The 21379-nt window shown below is 39.5% G+C and overlaps 1 protein-coding gene across 1 annotated transcript; it reads left to right on the forward strand.

Annotated features, from left to right (window-relative positions):
• The first annotated feature begins 4265 nt into the window (after positions 1-4265).
• On the forward strand, positions 4266-15939 carry brd2b (bromodomain containing 2b). Its single transcript, XM_079239983.1, has 11 exons — positions 4266-4431; positions 4702-4839; positions 5483-5627; positions 7089-7252; positions 7369-7866; positions 7957-8085; positions 8172-8417; positions 9326-9579; positions 9830-10146; positions 11146-11274; positions 14477-15939. Exons 1-11 carry the CDS (start codon positions 4321-4323, stop codon positions 14605-14607), a joined length of 2262 nt encoding a protein of 753 aa, XP_079096109.1. The 5' UTR covers positions 4266-4320; the 3' UTR covers positions 14608-15939.
• Positions 15940-21379: the final 5440 nt, after the last annotated feature.

The raw sequence follows: 21379 nt of genomic DNA on the forward strand, positions 1-21379 counted from the left end.
CATACCATACCATATCATACCATACCATACCACATCATACCATACCATACCATACCATACCATACCATATTTATTTATAAAGCACTTAAAACAACATACAGCTGACCAAAGTGCTGTACAGAAACAGCAAGTGAACAAAAACTACTTAATAAAATAAAATAGCAATAAAATGATAAAGTAACAGATACATGAAAAAGAACAGTTAAAAATAAAATAAAATGCATACGTGCTTGCCAGCTGCATAATTAGGACAGTAACCACAATTGCTTTTTGCACAAAATGCGTCAATAAAATGATGAAAAAAATGGAATAAATTCTTTTAAAAGAAATTTATCACACTAAGAATTATCAGGCCAAATATTTAAAGGAATGAACTTGCATCATATATTTATAATTCACAGTATACTTATAGTATTTTCATCTACAAGGGAAAAATTCATGCAAATTACGACTTGATGTAAAGACTGCCTTGATTGTGCCAAGTGTCCGACTAAATTCGCCAAACAAAAACCAAATATGTCAGTTTTCCTGTTATGTCCATATGTACAGTTGTGCTAATATCTCCTTTCATTAAAGAAAAGGCTGAATTTTCACCAGTCACTCAAATAACTGGACATTTAAAAAAGGAACAATAACTAAAAAATTTGCAAGAATGTAATTTAGTAATATAAGACACTGTTTTTTCATTTTATTGAGTTGAAGAAAGAAAAAAAAAAACCAAAAAAAAAAAACAGACAAACAAATTGGTCCTGGACAAATTAGAGCACTTTTCTGTTGAACAGTGGGACAAAATACCTGTCAACAAGTGCAGAAGTATGACTGAGAGGAACAGAAAACACTTGACTGTAGCGGAAACATTAAAGGATTGTTCAACTAAATATTAGTTTATGAGTGATGTAAGATGTAATAAATTATCTAATTTGTTTGCTTTTTAAAAAAAAAAAATCTATTGAACCAGAATTAGAAAATAATGTAATGATTTTCATTTTTTTTTTTTATTCATTATTACTTAAGTCAATTTCAGCTTATTTTACAGGCAGCTGTTTTTTCCTCCTTTAATGAAAGGGTATGAATAAATATGAGCACAACTGTACATGAAGTCATTGAAATTTTGCACAAATTCAAAAGCTGTGAAAACCAGTATGATCTATGATGCTGCCCCTGAGTTTGAGTTGTGAGTTATGAAATTCTCCTATATATCCGTTGTATTGTATTGTAAATATATTTTAATAAAAAAAAGAATATATAAAAATAATAATAATAAAAACTACGGCGTCGACAGCGGAGTGTTAAGGGAGGGCTTTGTGTGATGGACGTGAAAATACAGCCAATCAGTGTACAGAAACGGTGCTGCGTGATCGCGCCGATGCGTCATTGTCACGTGACGCATTTATATAGGGTCAAGCGGAAACGTTAAGGTAGCCATTTCATTCCGCGAGTTGCACAACGTTCATTCGGTGGAAGTGCAGCGTCAACACTGGTAGAAAAACACTCCGCCCTCAACCCAATGGAAGCAGCCGTCAACCCACCTCTCGACAGGTAAATTCTACACAACCCTCCAGCAAACTGAGGACATTTAAGCGGGTTTTTATCCCTTACCGAGATGGACTGACGGTACGTTTTGTTGAGTTGCAGCGGCGTTAGCAACCCGATAAGAACGCTAGCTTGTCAACGACGTTTGTGTTATTATGACACAGGCGGATTTAGCAAGCTTTCACAACAAGCTACTCTCTCATGGTTAATTGCACGAGTGTTTGTTTAAATGCATCTTAGTTTATGCATTCGGTACATAATTGTTTTCTTTAGCTAAACGCTGGGATGTAAAGGCGAATGACAGCTGCAGCCCCGCCGGCTGGCTCATCCGGCTGCTCCCCGCCGGCTTTCTGTCAGCCGGCTCATTCATTGCTTACTATGCCTGCTAATGCCAATCTCCTTTCTTGAGTGATCAATGCACAAGTTTAGGGATTTATAAGTTAACTATCTACTAATATGTAACCAAACATAAAGGCTGAAACACAGGGTTAGCTGGTGTTCAGTTGGATTTGTCTCGCTGTCTCCGCCAGAGCTTCCGTACTGCTGAACTGCCTCTGTACTGCGGCAAAATGGCTTGAATTAAATACCGGATTGCATCTGAAGCTGTGATCTTTAATGAAAACTTAATGCTAGTCCATTTTTTGGACTGGTTATTAATGTAAGTTGCGTTACTGGGATTGTGAACCTGTGTTTACAAACAGTGAGGGCGGAGCGTGCAAACCACGCGATCACCAGCTGCTGGACTGGAAATCTAAGATGCTGATTTGTAACTCCTGCCTGAATAAAGATATGACTTTAATTCAAGCAAATATTATTCCAGTGCACGTTTAAGCACCAGACTGGTTTGATTTTGAAAGTTAATCAGCTTTAAGACAGTTTTGAACTCTTGGTCAGCCACAAATGAATGGTTATACTCAATAAAAATGTGTGTTGCCATGTTTATGTTTATATATTATGGATGTTTTGGACATGTTTTATGACTTAATAATAAATTGCCAAATTCTAAAAATGTATAACACGTTAGAAGTGGAAATAAAACATTTAGCTTTCAGTAAAAACATTATTTTTTATAACAGAGAAGCTGCATGTGTCCTGATATTTGTTTAATCTCTCTAATATAAAATGGCTCAACTTTTTTAGGAAGGTCCCACTATTTTAAAACTGATTGATGCTAAACTTTAACATTTTAGTTTTTCAATAAAATTGAAGAAATTAGCTTTTTTTTTTTGCTGCAGGTTGGTTTGTTATTATATTTAACTAGTCATTTATTTTTCCAGAGTACAGATATCAGTAAATTTACAATTTCACTAATTTATAAATACTATTCATGCTAAAATGATCTTGTTTCTTTATAGGAATATTACAGCTTCATGCTTTGTGTTTCCAGTTGAAATAGAAAATCAGGTCACAGGCTTTGCCACACTTTGTGTGTCAGTGGGACAGGTGTGTACTCTGACCTGTTGGGTGAGATTTAATTTCTTCTGAGTCTGATTTCTTTTCTAAGACTAGAGAAAATTGTGTTTGCTTTGACTTGTCAGCATGGACAGGGTTACCTCTGTCACCTCTTTGTGCTTTGAATGGTTTATAAAGGCCATGTTTTTACTGGACCACCGTCAGACCTGAAGCTTGTAGAACATGAAAATATCTGTATTGTCTACCTTTCCTCATTTACTGACTATACATTTTGTTACAAGTTAATTGCATAGTTAATAGATTTTAAACAAACTTTTGAAGGTCATTTAACATAATATCAAGATTCAGGACATTCAGTAAAATGAATTCAGCGATGCAGGTGAGACAATGTTGCACAGTAATTAATAAAATACATAGTTAATCACCTGAGGTAAAATAAGTAATACATTTAGTAAGAAAATATAAAAAGACAAAAAAAAATGTAATTAATATGGTATACATAAACAAAGTTATGAGACAGAGTTTATTCATTTTCTCCAGATAAATATTCAGATAAGTGTGCCAGATGTTTAAATGATGGAGACTTGCAGTTTCAATTCTTCATCACAGAGTTTAAGACTTTTTCCCTTTTTGTATTAATAACACACTTACAAGCCTCTGTTTCCTGTGTTTGTTTGGGGCTGAATGTATGAACAGATAACATTGACTTTGGCATCTTATTCCCAGTCTAATTATATGATCGATGAATGTTTATTTACTGGTGAGGACCCGTGCGATGGCGGTTCCCATGACAATGCTAAAAGTAGCAGCCGTTTGATGGAATCCTGGCTTCCTTGGTGGGTTATTGGACTGGGAGGATGGTTTCACTGGTCATGTGGGATATATGAATGAAGTGTGCATAAGACTTGGAGATAATTGAACTTCCCATGAGTGCATGTGTTCATGGGAATAGGTGGCAGATCAGCTGGCTGTTTGTTGTGTCCTGCAGCACACTGAGTTGACACAAACCACTTCATTCACTAGAGAGGAGTTTGGGATCTCAGTCATAACCTTTTTGTCGTCTCTCAGATCTCTGACTTTGTTTTTGTTTTTGTCAGATCTTGTTTATTTATGCAAGCTTACATTTCTGTTCTGCGTAAATAAAAATCCTTCCTGTTGTCTTTGTCCCATCTTCTTCTCTCGTCTCCGATGTTCAGCTCTCTGGTTGGGTTGTCCAGTGGAATGATGGACCAACACACCAGCTCGGGTAAACGCATTCGCAAGCCGTCCCTGTTATACGAGGACTTTGAGAGTCCTTCTCTGCCACACACGATGCCGCAAGCACCCCCTGCCCCCCCACAGCCCCCTGTGAAGGATCCCAGCCGGCAAGGCCGTATGACCAACCAGCTGCAGTACCTCCAGAAAACCTTGATGAAGTGTCTGTGGAGGCACCACTTTGCCTGGCCGTTCCATGAGCCTGTGGATGCCTACAGACTTAACTTACCGGTGGGTCAGACACAAATGCTGTAAAATATTACTTTTACTTTCTTTTTGGTGGTCTATTTATGTTTATACAAGCCATGGTCTTGTCTTGATGTAATCTTTCTTTTAGCTTTTATATTTACAAATTAATGTGTCTGAGTTGTCTGGTTTGTAACTCCAACTTACTACTAACTAGAGGTTTTAATACTTTTCAAATGTACTGTTCAAATTGATCTGTTTTTAAAGATGTATAAAAAAAAAACTAAATTGATAGTCTGATTCCCTGATTTTTAGGATTATCATAAAATTATTAAACAACCCATGGACATGGGAACCATAAAGAAACGTTTGGAAAACAACTTCTATCGCAGCGCAAGTGAGTGCATACAGGACTTCAACACGATGTTCACCAACTGCTACATCTACAACAAGGTAGGTTGAATTTCTGCAGAAGTAAAAAACTGATCAGGTATTGCACTGAAGACTTTTTCACAGATCTGATAAGAACGTATGGTATTGATCTGAAAGTTTCAATTAAAATACTGTTGGACAGGAAATTTTTTCAACTGTCTTTATTTCTCGAGGGAAAAATCTCTTTAATTTGTTCTACAGACTTTTACAACTCAGGAAATGAGTAAAAGTGATAGATAAATAAAGTTAACGAGGAATGACACTATCCAGTTGCCAAAGCAGCATTACTGAACTTTGGCAAATTTTCCTACCTAAACATCATCTTATTGTACATCCATCTTTCATCTAGTCTCTTTTCTGATCGCTCTCCAGCCAGTAAAAGTCAGTCTAACGTTGTCTTTTGTCATATCTGTTGCTCTGTCACTTTCTCTTCCCCTCTTCCTCTTTTATCTTTTTGCTGAGTCAGCCATAGCGTGTGTTCAAAATTGGCATTGTATTGATCTCCAGAGCAGCTTTAAAGATGCAAATAAAAAAAAAATCTTGAGCTGTTTTAAGTCACAAACAAAAGTATGGCAGGAAAAAAACGCTTTTATCATCTTTATTCATATGTGAATATTATTTTTTGTTATGAAAGTAATATTTTTTTGTGTGTATATTTTCTTAGCCCACAGATGACATTGTGCTGATGGCCCAGTCTTTAGAGAAGATATTTCTCCAGAAGGTTGCCCAAATGCCACAAGAGGAAGTTGAGCTTCCTCCACCAGCTCCACGCAGCAAAAACAGCAGAGGAAGAGGCCGCAAATCCAGCAGTGAGTGTGGAGAGTGTGACAATGGGTTGTCTAGTTTAACTGGGCTTTTTTTTATACTTTTGTTCCAGTTTAAATGCAAAAGATTAAGATTGAGTTTATTTGTGTTGCATTTCCAGCAGATCATGTTGCACAAAGTGCTTTACAAGCTAAAACACATCTGAACTAAAGAGTGAAAAATAGTAGATCAATAAAACTAAAGCAATGGGATAAGACTGATTAAAAACACAACTGAAAACAACAACTAGTACAAAACAATGTTTAGATCAACACGTGATAAAATCCAGTCAAATAAAAAAAAACAAAAAAACATGTAACATTTATTTTGACTTTGTTAGTTAAATTTTTTTAGGCTGTGTCTCAGTCCCTCCCTACCTGGGGGACCTGATCTCACCCGTTCATTCTGCAGAGGGAACATGTCCGTTTTCTTGTCGGGATCAGAGAGTAATTATCATCTGGCACAGGGGTTCTTATTCCAGTCCTACAGCAGGTTTTCCACACATCCCTCTTCCTAAACTCTTGACTCAAATCAATGAGACATCGTGCAAAACTTAATTGGCTGTTTGGCCATTTAATTTGATTCAGGTTTGTTGGAATACATGGAAAACCTGCTGGATTGGGGCTTTTGGGACCAGAATGAATAACCGAGATCTTACCAAACCTATCTGGGGACATTTGGATATGTGGACTGACACGGCGTTGTGGTTCCTGAAGGTTATATAGTCAAGTCAGCAGGGCCAAGATAATGAGCTGAGATCAGGCCTTGGCCTTGTTTCAGTAAGTGTTTCTGAAGTTTTCTTTCACTTTTAATAGGAATTAGTGTTTATTCGGGATGTGAATCGAACAACAAATTACGATTCAATCCGATTCCTATTTTTGGGGTGATGATTCAATTCAAAATCAATTCTTGATTCAAACAGATTTTAGATTACTAATCATTATACTTAAGTAAAAAAAAAAAAGGTGCTAATTACCCAAGTAACTGTATTCCTCTATAAGCTGGAAAGAACTGAGAAATTATTCGGGCCGATTCGATTTAAATTGTGACATGTACTGAATTAGTTTTGCTCGTCATTTTTCCTCATTTCAATGAGGGAAAAATAACACAGTAGCCAGACCATCATTATGCTGCTATAATGCCCAAGAAGACAAGTGAAAAGATTCATAAAAACAATAAAAATGACAATTTATAAAGGATTTTTTTTTATTTGGAATTTTTTTTAACATAAAATCTATTTTAAAATTATGAAACAAAAAATCCAGATTTTCTATTTGTTTTCAATTCGATTCCCCACCTCTAGTATTCATACATGATGCACTGCAACATCGCGGGAGGAAGGTAATTATCTTGTAGGTTTTATGAAGAGACTTTAATAACAAGTTATTACTTAGCAGGAACCTTTTTTTCTTGTTTTTCTGTGGTGAAGTTGTATTTATCAAGTTGCTCCTTTATTCTTTGTGCAGCATCGCGGGCTCAGCAGGTCCCGGCAGTGTCTCAGTCTGCCTACTCGCCCTCCTCTTCAGACACTGGCGAGTCCATGGTGGCTAACTCCCCCCAGACGGTTCTAACAAAAAGCCTCCCACCAGCCAACATTATGGGCCTGCCCCCCACACAGCCCACAACCAAGGTAAATATAAAAGCATGATTGTGATTTAATGTGTTTTATGTTTTATATTTACATGTAAAACATGATAAATGCTAAAGAACTGATCTCAGTGATTTCCAATCTGCTTTCCTCTGTAGAAGAAAGGTGTAAAACGTAAAGCAGATACCACCACCCCCTCAACCATGGGGTTCACAGTGGGCATGTCCGGAGCAGCGCACATGGTGGGTTTGGGGAAAGGAGGGCACGGTGGCCAAGTCCACGACACCTCCATGCACACAATCTCCTCAATGGGAAGCATGGGCTTGGAGACGCCACCAGGGATGGGACTGGTCAGGGGCCCTGGAGGGCCTGTGCTCCTCCAGCCCATGATGGCGGGTACCGGACGCAGGGTGGGCAGCGGACGCCCCATCAAACCTCCCAAGAAGGACTTGCCTGATACTGTTCAGCCTCAGCTCTCCAAGAAAGGCAAACTAAGTCCCCAGCTGAGGTACTGCAGCGGGCTGCTGAAAGACATGTTGTCAAAGAAACACGCCGCGTACGCCTGGCCTTTCTACACGCCTGTGGACGCTGCCGCACTGGGGCTTCATGACTACCATGATATCATCAAGTGTCCCATGGATCTCAGCACCATAAAGGTAACCTGGAGCATCATTTATTATAAAACAAAGAATGACTTAAATTTAATCTGCTTGAAGCTGTAACGACTTCCCCAAACTCTTCATCAGAGGAAGATGGACTGTCGGGAGTACAGAGATGCTCAGCAGTTCGCCAGCGACGTCCGGCTGATGTTCTCCAACTGCTACAAGTACAATCCCCCTGATCATGATGTAGTAGGGATGGCACGGAAACTGCAGGTAAGCTCAGCTTTCTTCTTCAGTGTTCAGCTGTTTGACAGCAGAAGCAAACAAAGCTTCCCTGCTTTTTCTCATTTTTGCTGCAGGATGTGTTTGAATTCCGGTTTGCCAAGATGCCAGATGAACCGCAAATGGAACACACAGCCATGCCCATCAGCGGACATCCAACATCGTCATCATCCTCCTCCTCTTCGTCCTCGTCCTCTTCGTCTTCAACCTCAGAGAGCGATCCCAGCAGCGAAAGCGAGGAGAGCGCCAGCAGCCCCAGCTCAGACAGCGAGGAAGAGCGAGCCCATCGCTTGGCTGAGTTACAGGACCAGGTGTGCACACAAGTGAGTGTTCTGGTTCTCCTCAGTTTGTCCACGCCGCTCTGCGTTTTACGTTTTTTTTTTTTTTTTTTTACGTAATGGGGGTGGGACAATTAAATTAAAAATCGGGATTTATTGCTTCACAATTTTAAAATAGATTTTTTTTTTCAAATAAATAAAAACAATCCATTATGTCAGGGATAATGCCCTCAGAGGTGTCCATTATCAGATATTAATGGACGACGCGGAGGCAACCGCGAAGTCCATTAATTTCTGAAGGGCATTATCCCGCTTAAACCATGGTCACTCACAAAGGAAATAATATAAGATCAATTACTAATGTTGTTTTTGCTGTTAAAATATGTTTTTCACAAGAAAGGGCAGAGTGGACTGTTTAATGTCTTTTGTTGTGGCGTTTCCAAGGTAACTGCCTTTGAGAGCACCTGCAACACGTTCGGCAGCAGATACTATTGCAACAAATACCCGATGATGCGCCTCAACGTGGGCGCTCATCATCGGGTATGATGATGCGCCTCAGTCTGCACACTGCAGCCAGGGGTAATTGTGGGGAACTCAGTGTGTATGAACGTGAGTGAGAGTGCGATCAGAATCGAGTATTCACCCAGACCATGGGATAAGAAATTTTAGTTATCTTTGTTTCTTTAATCTTTTTAGTTGTCTTCTTGGGTATTATAGCAGCAGAATGATGGTCTGCTTACTGTGTTGTTTTTTCCTCATTGAAATCAAAAAGATAAAAAAAAAAGAGCAAAAAAAAGTTTTCATTTATTTTTTTTTTGTTTGTTTTTAATCTTCAAAAATCAGCAAAATTGAAGAATTGTGAGAATCGCAATTTAAATTGAATCGAATCGGGACACAAGCATATCATCACAGCCCTAAGAGGTAAAATTCTAACCACGTCTGTCCTCCCACAGCTACGAGCTGTGCACGAGCAGCTCGCTGCCCTCTCCCAAGGCCCCATCATCAAACCCAAGAAGAAGAAAGAGAAGAAGGACAAAAAGGAAAAGAAGAAAAAGAAGAAGTTGGACAAGCACAGTCGAAGCGGTAGAAGCAGAGCGGGCTCTGAGGAGTGGAAGATGCCGGGGAAGATGCTGAAGAGCAAGTCTGCCAAAGCAGGAGGCTCCCAGACAAAGAAAGGACAGGGCAAGAAGAGCAACAAGAACAGCAAGTAAGTGCTACAAAACATCAAGTTTTTTTCTCCCATCTTCTTCCTCTGCTGCGTCTCTCCCTCCAGTCTGGTCCAGCAGGTATGAGCACAAACCAAAACACGTTTATCATGTAACTAATAAAGTAAAGAATAAAATGTCCGTTTGAAGGGGAACCTCATCTGTTCAGCATAATGCGGCAGCCAGACCATCACCTACCATCATTTTTATTTAGAATTTTCTATTTTTTTGGTTTTTTTTTTAATTTTCCAGGACCTCAAAAAAGCCTTTTTACCCCCAAGTGGCCACATCCTTGCTTCCTCACTACGACTCTGAGGAAGAGGAGGAGATCGTTCCCATGACGTATGACGAGAAGCGCCAGCTAAGCCTTGACATTAACAAGTTGCCCGGTGAGAAGCTGGGCCGTGTGGTCCACATCATCCAGTCCAGGGAGCCCTCCCTGAGAGACACCAACCCCGAGGAGATCGAGATAGACTTTGAAACGCTCAAGCCGTCCACTCTGAAGGAGCTGGAGCGTTACGTCATGACATGTCTGAGGAAGAAGCCCCGTAAGCCTTATGGTGAACAAGGTAAATGCAGCGCCCGTCGAGTGTGTGTCCTGTCCCTTGTGCTACTCCGTACTCAGAGATATCCAAATATTTGTTGGCTCAGTTTGTAAATGCCAGTCATGCTGAGTGGCAGGTAAGTGTAATAAACTTGTTTCTGCAGCAGTTAGCTTTACAAGGCCAGGTCAGTGACAGATGACGTTTAAGCTTCTCTAGTTTGTGTTCTTATTGCAGCAACACGTACCGAAACATTTCAGCCATCATCGGCTCATATGAGCGTAACCTTTCCTGTCGGGATGGAAATAAAAACATTTGCTTTACTGAGGTTTTTGCAACCATTTCATTTGCATTAAACACAGCAAATGATTAAACATGAAGAGCATCATCACTTTGCATAAAAAGTTATTTTTTAAATAATTATGTTGATTCATTTGTGTCCTGTGCATGTAGCAGAGGAGGCGTGTTGGACTGGAACAGTACGGCAGAGAAAGAGTTCTTCCTTTTGGGGGTTTTAGTTGAAACGAAACTTGTTGTTTCTTTACTTTGTCTCTACATTATTTTGATATTTTGGCATCAAAGGTTGAAATAAATCAAACTTAAATACCTATAAGGACTGTTCACAATAATAAGACAATGATAACAATTGTAAAACTGATTTCTTCAGCATCAGTCATACAAAGAAAATCTATAATGATGACATTCTACGCGTGACTTTAGCGCCAGAGTCACGTATTTTATTACTCCAGTGAGTGTAGCGAGGTACGAGTTTTGCATGGAAGTACAGTGAGATTTTTTCTGTAATTTGGTATTTTATGCGTCATGAAAGGATTTTTCCAGATAAAAATGTTTTTTCTGCTCTGAATGATTCCTTCTCTTTGTGATTTCTGGTTTTTCTGGTCATGTTGTCTCCAGAAGACGAAAGAAAAGCTGTTCCTGTCAAATCTGATCTGATTGACACGACAGCTCCTAGACACTGCTCGTTACGTTACCTTGTAACCTTGCTGTCGTCTTTACTCCCTGCAGCAGCCAGGAAGGGCAGCATTGGCATGTCTAAAGAGGAGCTGACTTTGGAGAAGAGGAGGGAGCTTGAGAGGAGGCTGCAGGATGTCAGCGGGCAGCTCAACTCTGTCAAGAAGCCCACCAAACCTAAAGGTCAGACACACACGGCTTTTTTGGTGCTTTTATTTCTTTATAGTTTCTGTTATTACAGAGGTTTAATACTGAACATTACCCCTACAAAAGATCATTTTCGGAACTTTTAACTGAGTCAGACTGAAAACATGAATGAAAACAAATCCCCAAAGTGCTCCGTTGTGGTGTAACCCCACTGGATGTCCCAGTCTCTCAGGTTTAAAGTCCTTTTAAGTCCATGGAGCTGAAGAAGACATTTGTGTTTATGCTTTTTGGTTGTACTTATTTTTTACCAAGAGAAAAACCAATAGTCACATGACACTCCGGCTTCTTCTTACTCAAGCCTGCTACATCCTCCAGGAGAAGCCAGGACTTCTTCTCTTGTTCTTGAGGCCCTGAGAAGAAAATAGCGTCATTTTGTTCTTGTAGGCGTGATTAAAGACTGTTCTCCACACATCAAGCTGGCTGAAGTTTTGTTTTCTTCTGGGCCTCAGAAGTATTGTGTGATGGGTCGGACATTTGAAGTGGGCGTGGTTAACACAGGAAAGCATAAGCGGACAGTTGTCACTTCCGCTTTTCTGCTGATGCAGGTAAAATAGATTTTTTTTCTTTTGGATAAAACAGCTAATTGAGGTGGTGAGAAAGTATAAACACGTTGACAACATGTGGTATTAAAACACACGGATGCAGCCGCGTGCACAACCTGCCCTGATGCAACAGCGTTTAATGCACATAAAGCTGACATCACTGCCTGCGGTGAGCCCTCCCCGCTGCAGATGCAGCTTCTCCCGGAGGATTGATGGACCAGACAATAACCTCGCTTCTCATGGAGGATGGAACAAGCTTTACTTATGCAGTGAATGTTGATCTGTAAATATACTAACATGTCAGGCCTTCAGCCAATCAGAGACTGTATGCGCAGTCTACGCAGCCTGTACTTCACACTGCCTCACTTTTCCCCAGCTGAGCAGGACGGGGAGCTCTGGTGCTAGCTTACTGGTTGTGCTAAATGTGTGAAAATCTCCTGATTAGTGTTTCTGAGTGGAATAAACAATATTTTAGGACTGTCTGGTCATTACCGTGTGAGTCGTAGAGCAGCGGTTCAGAGGAGCGTGAGCACAAAGTTACCTGGAGACTCGGAGCCTGAGTGCAGAAATGCAAATGAGGACAAGACATAATAAGTGAGGGACAGCATGGGTCTCCAAAATGTAATTTAGCAAAACATCTTTTAGAGAAAATGTAGGAAGAGAAGCTTCATGGACAGACAAGTCTGCTTGTCCTACGGATGAATGATTGGGAAAACACCACACTTGAATTTTTGGCACTAACTAAATCCACTTGTGAGTTTACTGTCTTTAGAGTACAACACAAAGGCTCCAGACTCAGATTTAATGCCAGTCATTAATTAATGCCATCCAGTTTGCTGTTTTTCACTGGAGAAAAATATGGAAAGTCATTTTTCCGCCTCAACTCGTGTTGATTCTTCACAGCTAATGTAGTTAAAACCTCTCCAGCTTCACCCTGCAGATAGTCAGGAGGGGCGCGGTAGCCATGGTTACATGAACATGTAAACATACTGACCGGAAGATTCTTATCTGATTTTGCTCATTTGGATATTAATTTTGTTCAGATTAAGAGGAGTTTGTTTGTTCCACTCAGCTCGCATGAAAACACACATTCCCAATGTTGAGTGGAAATGATCCACACTGTCAGTCGTTACCATATAGCTTGTCTCACTTTAGTCAATAACGTTTATCTGGGGGGGGAAAAAAAGCTACAAATTGTAGAAGGTAGAGCCATGACCATATGCTTTTGTCCTGATTCGATTTGTTTTTTTTTTTGGGTGCCGATTTGATTTAAATGCGATTCTCACAAGTCTTTGATATTGCTGATTTTTGTAGATTAAAAACCAAAATAAAATGTACTAAACTTTTTTTGCTCGTCATTTTTCTTGATTTCAATGAGGAAAAAACAACCCAGTAGCCAGATCATCATTCTGCTGCTATAATGCCCAAGAAGACAAGTAAAAAGATCAGTTAAAAACAATAAAAAAATGAAAAAAGAAATTACAATTAGTTTTATTTATTTGAAAAACAATTGAGATTTTTTTTCTTAACAAAAAATCCTAAAATTTGATTTGATTTTCCCATCCCTAGTAGCAGATGGAGTGAAACTAAAACCAGACAAATCTGTTTAATACCAATAAACACTGCCTGAGAGCTTAGAAGACTTTAGAAACTGGAGAGACTGAAATCAGTGAAATGGCCATAAATACTGGGGGTGGGAAAATCCAGTCGAAAAATTGAATATCAGGATGTTTTGCTTCACAATTTTAAAATCGATTTTTTTTAAAAAATAAATAAATAAAAAATATATATAAAATTCATTATAAAATTTTTGTCATTTTTATTGTTTTTATTGATCTTTTTACCTGCCTTCTTAGGCATGATAGCAGAAGAATGATGTGTTGTGTTGTTTTTTCCTAATTGAAATTTAAAAAAAAAAAAAAAAAAAAGATGTGCAAAAGTTTTATGCATTTTCTTTCTTTTTCTTTTCTTTTTTTTTTTTTTTTTGTTGTTTTTAATCTACAAAAATTGGCAAAATCGAAGAATTGTGAGAACTGCAATTTAAATCAAATCAGCACGCAAAAAATTGGAAACAAATCGGGACATATCGTCATGGCTCTAATAAATACACACCAGTGTTTGTTGTGCACCAGAAACCTCTTCTTCTACTCCTACCAATTTATTTTTTCCAAACCTGCGATGCAGGTTAACCAACATCATAACAGGAATAACAGGTGTGATTGTAAAGAGATGTGTTGTGTGTAAACATGGACACATCCGTGTGATTTCAGCTTCCTGAGACTGCAGGTGGGAACCAGCTGACGCAGAGCAGAAATCCTCGGCCTTGTGGAAATAACAGACACGTTAATGAGGTGTTAATAGAAAAGCAAGGAACAGACTTTAACATTGTGGTCTGTTAAAATGAAAAGCTGGGGACCGCCATGAAATGAGATTTGAGTGTGTTAACAGAAAACCGTTTCCATCACTTTCACTGATTTATTTGCAAGAAAATAAATCAGAACGGAGCAAAAGAAGTAAACAAGCTGTGGAAACACGGAAAAACAGCTAAAAACGGTGATTTTTCTCTTCCTTTTCTTGACTAAAATGCTTTTTCTGCCCCCCCCCCCCCCCCCCCCCCCCCCCCCCCCCCCCCTTAGTGGAGAAACCCAGCGCTGCGGAGACTCAAGCCCAGCCGTCGCGCCTCAGCGGCAGCAGCTCCAGCTCAGACTCCTCTTCCTCATCCTCCTCATCCTCCTCCTCAGACACCAGTGATTCAGACTCAAGTTGAGGTGTTAAAAGGCTGAAACGCTACAAACTCAGGGACTTGGGCTGGCCCAGGACACGTCACACCCTGAACGATTGAACACAGCAAAATTCTAACAATAAAGATTCTAACAATATTAATAATGAAACATTATTAAGAGAAACAAACACTCCAAGCGAATGTGGAACAGAGGGACGTAGAACGTCGTTTTTGTGGCTATTCGTAGAACCCGAACACTAAATGCCTTGGTTTCCCTCCCTTCTTTTTGTAAATACTTGTACAAATGTATGTTTCTTTTATAAAGAAGATTTTTATGGCGATCCCTGAAGAGGGAGGCGGAGTACAGAAAACAAAACACGTGGAAAGACAGGCCTTACTCTGACTTTAGAGGTTTTTCCTTTTTCTTTTCCTCTCCACACACTTTTCCTCAGACATGAATGGAATTTGAACCAGCAACCTTTTAGTCACAAGCCTTGCTTTTTTTTTTTTCTTTCTAAAATCCGGTTTTGGACCACGTTTGGTTTTAGATGAATCCGATTGTTGTTGAAACAAACAAACTGTATCAGTCTGGGATTTCAGTGCTATTTTCCACGTTCAGGTAACGGTTTGAGTTTTCGATCTCCTCCGTTATGTTTACACAACTTGTACTTCTCCGCGTGACAGTGACGTTTATGCTGCAGTCTCATACGAAGCCTGTACAGTAGCTCCTAAACGTGGACTCGTAGTACAGTATAGAAGAAGTTGAACATACTGTAATTAGCCAATAGGTTACAGAAACGTTCCGTTTGGACTGACTTTTAGTGGCTGTAACGTTCTACTAAAATCCCAGTTTAAGACTGATGTCTTAGAAACACGACACTGACTGAAGTACTGTCTGCAGTATTTCCCAACCTCTTCCTCAGATGCGTTTGGCTGCCGCTCACGTTCATTTCAGAAAGGCAGCTTTCAGTTTCAGAGAGCGCAACGCCGGCTGCCGAGGGGAACGAGTGACAGGTAACGGCTGAGCTAATGCATCGGCATTTCGTGACATTTTCACACTTGAATTCTTGGCAAAAAGTTTCTTTGCAGAAATCTTTTGTCAGCGCAGCACTTACTGGAACAACTGATGCCAACTGAATAAAGTGAACCTGAAGTTTCCCTTCAGATGGTGAAGTCCTCATAGTCTAAAGTAGTTGAAGCCGTTGTTGAATGTTCAGTAAAAGTTTCTTGTACATATTTAAACTGTATTTGCTGTTGCACAATTTATTGTATTCTGCTGTTTGGTCTCTTTTCTGCAGTTTTGTTTCCTTTTTTTTGTTTTTCTTTTCACGTTACGTCATTCCAGTTTTATGTCTTAGTAGTTTACCAAAGCATCGCTGCCTCTGGATACGCTGGTTGCTTCCTCTCAGAGGAAACTTTTCTTTTGACATCAGTGTTTATTAAAATAACTTCTGTAGGATAAATGTGACTTTTGTGTCTTGTTTCTCAGACTAAAAAAATGCTAAAACAACTTGTTTTTGCTGAACTTTATGATCTATATTAAGTATATATTCTATTTCAACCAGGCAAAAACACCTCACCATGTGTACAGGCAAGTTATTCTGACAGTGTTGGTAGGACTAATGATGGTTTGGTTCTACTAAACCAGATGTAGAAATTTAATAAAATGTCAGTCCATCAGTTTTTCATTCATAATACAGCTGGGAACATAATAATTTTCTTTCCTTTCATCTGGACTCAAATGGAAAGATTAAGAAACAATGCCACTCGCTGTCAAGCAGGCCTCATGTCTTCAGAGATATCATTTCATAATCTGTATGTTATTTCTGAGGTTTCAAAGGCTTCTTCCTGATAAAGCTTCTGTCAACGAATGCTTCAGAAACTCACAGCAAAGCGGCTCATTTGTTTGCTTGAACATTTACAGACTCTTCTTTTACAACCCCAGTGCCAATAAAGTTGGGACATTGTGTAAAACATGAATAAAAATAGACTACAATTGGACAAACTTGCAGGCCAACATTGATATCCATCCATCCATTCACTGCTTATCCGGGGTCGGGTCGCGGGGGCAGCAGCCTAAACGGGGAAGCCCAGACTTCCCTCTCCCCAGCCACATTTGCCAACTTTGCTGGGGGGATCCTGAGGTGTTCCCAGGCCAGCCAAGAGATATAATCCCTCCAGCGTGTCCTCTGTCTTCCCCGGGGTCTCCTCCCAGAGGGACGTGCCTAGAACACCTCACCAGGGAGGAGTCCAGGAGGCAGCCTGACCAGATGCCCGAGCCACCTCAACTGCTTCCTCTCGATGCGGAGGAGCAGCGGCTCTACTCTGATCTCCTCCCGGATGACCGAGCTCCTCACCCTATCTCTAAGGGAGAGCCCGGCCACCCTGCGGAGGAAACCCATTTCAGCCGCCTGTGTACGACATGCCTTCAACACTTTGAGACCTTTGAGATCTGAAGATAAACTGCCCTCTCACTCCGTAACAAGTAACACTTCATCACCAACATGAAATCGGTCTTGCTCTATGGCTCAGAAACATGGAGAGTGACCAAGACCAGCACCCACAGGCTCAAGACCTTCATCAACAGATGCCTCAGGAACATCTCAAACATCAGATTGCCAGAGAAGATCCCAAATAAACAACTGTGGGAGAGAACAAGCCAAACTCCAATAGAGTTTGAGATTAGAAAGCAAAAATAGAACTAGATTGGCCACACTCTGCGGAAACCTGCACACAACATCACCAGGCAGGCCCTTGACTGGAATCCTCAAGGCAAGCTCAAAGTGGATTGCCCGAAGCAGACTTAGTGGAGAAGCATCGAAACTGAGATGAAGGCTGCCGGAAAAACGTGGACTGAGCTAAGGAGGACCAGCCAGAACTGAGTGCTATGGAGGAGTGTTGTTGCAGCCCTATGTTCCACAAGGAATCAAGTGGCATAAGAAGAAGTATACGAGATCTCGTTCTTTCGGTCACGACCCAGAGCTCATGACCATAGGTGAGGGTAGGAACGTAGATCGACTGGTAAATCCAGAGCTTAGCCTTCTGGCTCAGCTCCTTCTTCACCACGACAGACTGCACCGATATGTCTGTCGATGTCACGCTCCATTCTTCCATCACTCGTGAACAAGACCCCGAGATATTTAAACTCCTCCGCTTGAGGCAGGACCTGACTCCCGACCCGGAGAGGGCAATCCACCCTATTCCAGCTGAGGACCATGGTCTCAGATTTGGAGGAGCTTAATCTCGTCCCAGCCAATTGCTCAAGCGAGAGCTGGAGATCACAACCAGATGAAGCCAACAGGACCACGTCATCTGCAAAAAGCAGGGACCCATTGATATTTTTGAAAAAGAATTCCACATAAAACAATTAACCTCATAGATTGGTGGCAAAATGACATGTGATCAGCGACTGGGTTTCTGCTCAGGCTCTTGTATTTTTCTGGGCACACAAGTTTAGAAACTTTCGTCAGCACTTTTTTTTTTTTACAAATACTCTCACATTGAAGGGCGGAGCTTATTTTGCCCTCTTTGCTGCAGTAGCTTGAAGTTGCTATGACTACTGTCAACAGAGGAGAGGATCCTGTCATGATTGATGCACCAAACCACCACTGGAGCATTCTGGGGTTTGTAATATTGGCAGTGCATGTGCTGTGTAACTGGGCGGGCCAGCTCTAGTAGTCGTTAGGTATTGACTTGTGGGCCAAATATAATTGCACTGCGAGTCAAAATTGGTCAATGGGACAGAGTTTGACACCTACAGACTACATTGATTTAAGAATGCTTTTTAACCTATTTGCACTTAAATACACTAGAAAGACAAAATATTTAAAATTCATGCTAATAAACTTTTATTGGAAATGTTTGTTCCTGTTATACCCAACCATGGCACCCATGTCCAGTTAACACATTTACCTATGGAACGATCCAAACGGGTTATTTTGAGCATTCCTCAACATTCTCAGTCTTTTGTTGCCCCTTTCCCAGCTATTTGATTTTATTTTGATTTGCTTTTATTTTATTTTTTCTTTAATTGTTTTTAGATTATTGTAAACTTTCTACTATTAGAAGTAGTATTTTACATTTTGATTGTCCTCTTGTATGTTACTTATTCTGTTTTTAGTTTTAACTCCCCATAATGTGGCACTTTGGTCAACATTGTTGTTTTTAATTTTTTAATTCAAAATGAGTAAATATATTTATTTTTCAGTTTGAACATGAAATATTTTGTCACTGTAGCGTAAATAATTGAATATGAATATGTGTTAAAAAGGTTTAGTAAATCATTGTGTTCTGTTTTTATTTAGATTTGGAATTGTGACTGTGATCAAAATCAATGTTTTTATTTGTTTTTCATGTATGACTGTAGCATCTTCATATAAAAAATCATCAATGTGCAGATGATTCAGTTATGCTAACATGACATTCCAGAGGAAGAGGTGGCAGAAGGTTTCAGCGTTTCCTCTACAGTCCACACTACTGAAGCATCAGACATACGTCCAACACATTTCTACCTGCACATGTGAAATAATACTGGGTAAATACTTTCTGCTTCTCCAACTCTTTGGTCGAACATTTTGTTTTTAAATTGAAACAATGCAAGGCATGTCACTATTCATTTTATATAAAACTCAACGTGCTTCACATAAAACATTAAGTAAAATACAAGAGGGAAAAAAGTACAGTAGAAGTAGGAGAATTAAAACAAAAAGTAATTTATTTGGTGGATAACATGATACTATGGGAAAGACATCATCACATTCTACATGTGCAATCAGATTTATTCAGAAAGAAACAAGTAAAACTGGAAAATTAAAGGGTTTTCAGATTTGTTCAGCTAAACTATGATCTGGATCCCAGGTCCAGTTTCAGGTTATCTGTTCTGGATATTAGGAGCAGAAAAACCTCACTTAGATGAGTTTTAACTCTTGGGATTGACAACAAACTTGACCCCGATGATCTCTGAACATATCATCTGCAGATCAGACATCTGGACAGACTCAGAGCTCTGCACACCAGCAGCAACATGTTTAAATGAATTCTTGATGCGCAGGTCATGCTGCATCATGATGGTAAAAAACTAGTTCTGCTTTAATATGATTGTTAAAATTCAGCTCAGAGTTCAGAAATGACTTTTGGCTTCATCAGTTGTTAACGCTGAACACTAATCTTAGGTTCCAAACACCATGATTTCATTTTAATCTTCTGTCCATATAGCTGAAGACATAAAACTGTGGTAAAGAAAAGTGGTTCTGGAGCGGTGACACACATCAAAGTATCCATTATCTTTTCAAATCATGCTGCACAAAAAGCAAAGATCTGTTTCCACTGCTTGCACATACTGTGATGATGACTTTGCCCCAGCAGGTGGCAGCAATTATTCCGGTTTAAATCTGAGTGTTACGCCTTCATATCAAAGTTTAGCTGCAAATCAATTGTTTTATGTCACTTTTTGTCTCCTTTTATGTTTTTTATTTTAATATTTTCAAGCCAACAAGTCATGTTTTTATTAATTTGGAGAACCATCTGCAGCTGGTTACCTTCCATGTCCTGATCATTTGCTGCTGCTTTGATGGTGTCAGTGTTCCAGATTATTTCAATTGTCAACACTTTTCTTTTATTTCAGAGGACACCCGATTATTCCAGAAAAGCCAACACCTGCTCATCTAGTATGTCTCCTCACTGCAGGAGCATAACTGTTCCTGTTCATAACGATATATTGACTTTGTCACCAAACCGTATTAGTACCAGCAAGAACAAAATGCAGAAGTATTTATTTTAACTACTGCATTTAATTTCTGTATAAAAGTATGTAATTATTAATATTCATTATTAGAAAGATTATTGTGAGAGGTTCCATCTAAAAACTAGAGGTTTGCCAGTGTACTTCATTCCATAAAACATGTAATTAACTTAAAATAGTTAAATATAAAGTTAAATATAAAAAATCACCAAAAATGCACTCACAGGGCCACGATAACAGCAGAGTAAAAACGAGAGATACACAAACAAAGGGAGCATAAAATCACACATAAACACAGACTAATAGAAGAATTAATGATTATTTCAATAACACAAAAGGCAGGTTGTTTGAAATTAGAATAAATGAATTTTTCACACAAAAATGAGCTTTGTGACCTGAAGATAACAGCATCAAAAGCAAATAATAGCATGCATTTCCTTTTTCAGCTTCCCTGCTTTATGCTCTCGTATTGATTTAATTACTTACTAGTGACAGTTTCTCTGTCTAAACAACTGTTTATTTTCTCTAATAATATATTTGAACATGCAGTTGTTTTGCAGCTTATTGCAGTTGTCATGTCCGTATAAAACATATGAAGGCGAGGAAAACGTCACAGCTGTCTTTGTGATAACTGGTACTATTGCAGAGTCATCATTAATTATGACTCGCTGGTGGGCAGATATTTGCTCCTGCAGCCGCTGCTGATCAGTAAATAATGCCTGTCGTGTCTGCTTGTTGTGGTTTAATGGAAACAGCCCAAACTGCCTCTGTTCTCTGCTGGATTTATTTGGCTGCAGTCTGAATCTAATTATTTTCCCACTGATGGATGAGATAGCTGCCACGTATTTTTTTTTATTTTTTATGGAAGAGTGTTTAAATTCAATAGAATACATTTTATGTCTTAAAACCTTGAAAGTCAGAAGAAGAGAAACTTTGGCTTTCTTTTGATTGAGCAGCTTTTCAGACGATGCCTTGAACTCTGTGACTCCCGGCTCAAATGATGGAGCAGAGCGAACAAATTCTGAATTCACAGGTAGTTTCTGAACGTGAAAATGTTCTGTGAGAGGAAGAATAAAT

The sequence above is a fragment of the Telmatherina bonti genome (assembly GCF_933228915.1).
Source record: "Telmatherina bonti genome assembly, chromosome: 5".
In the NCBI taxonomy this organism is placed as follows: Eukaryota; Metazoa; Chordata; class Actinopteri; order Atheriniformes; family Telmatherinidae; genus Telmatherina; species Telmatherina bonti.

Bases quoted from the DNA above. Each gene is read 5' to 3' on its own strand.
- brd2b (XM_079239983.1), top strand. From the start codon at position 4,321: ATGACCAACCAGCTGCAGTACCTCCAGAAAACCTTGATGAAGTGTCTG. The intron at 4,432-4,701 runs GTGGGTCAGACA...CCTGATTTTTAG, and splicing joins CCTACAGACTTAACTTACCG to GATTATCATAAAATTATTAA. The intron at 8,418-9,325 runs GTGAGTGTTCTG...GTCCTCCCACAG, and splicing joins AGGACCAGGTGTGCACACAA to CTACGAGCTGTGCACGAGCA.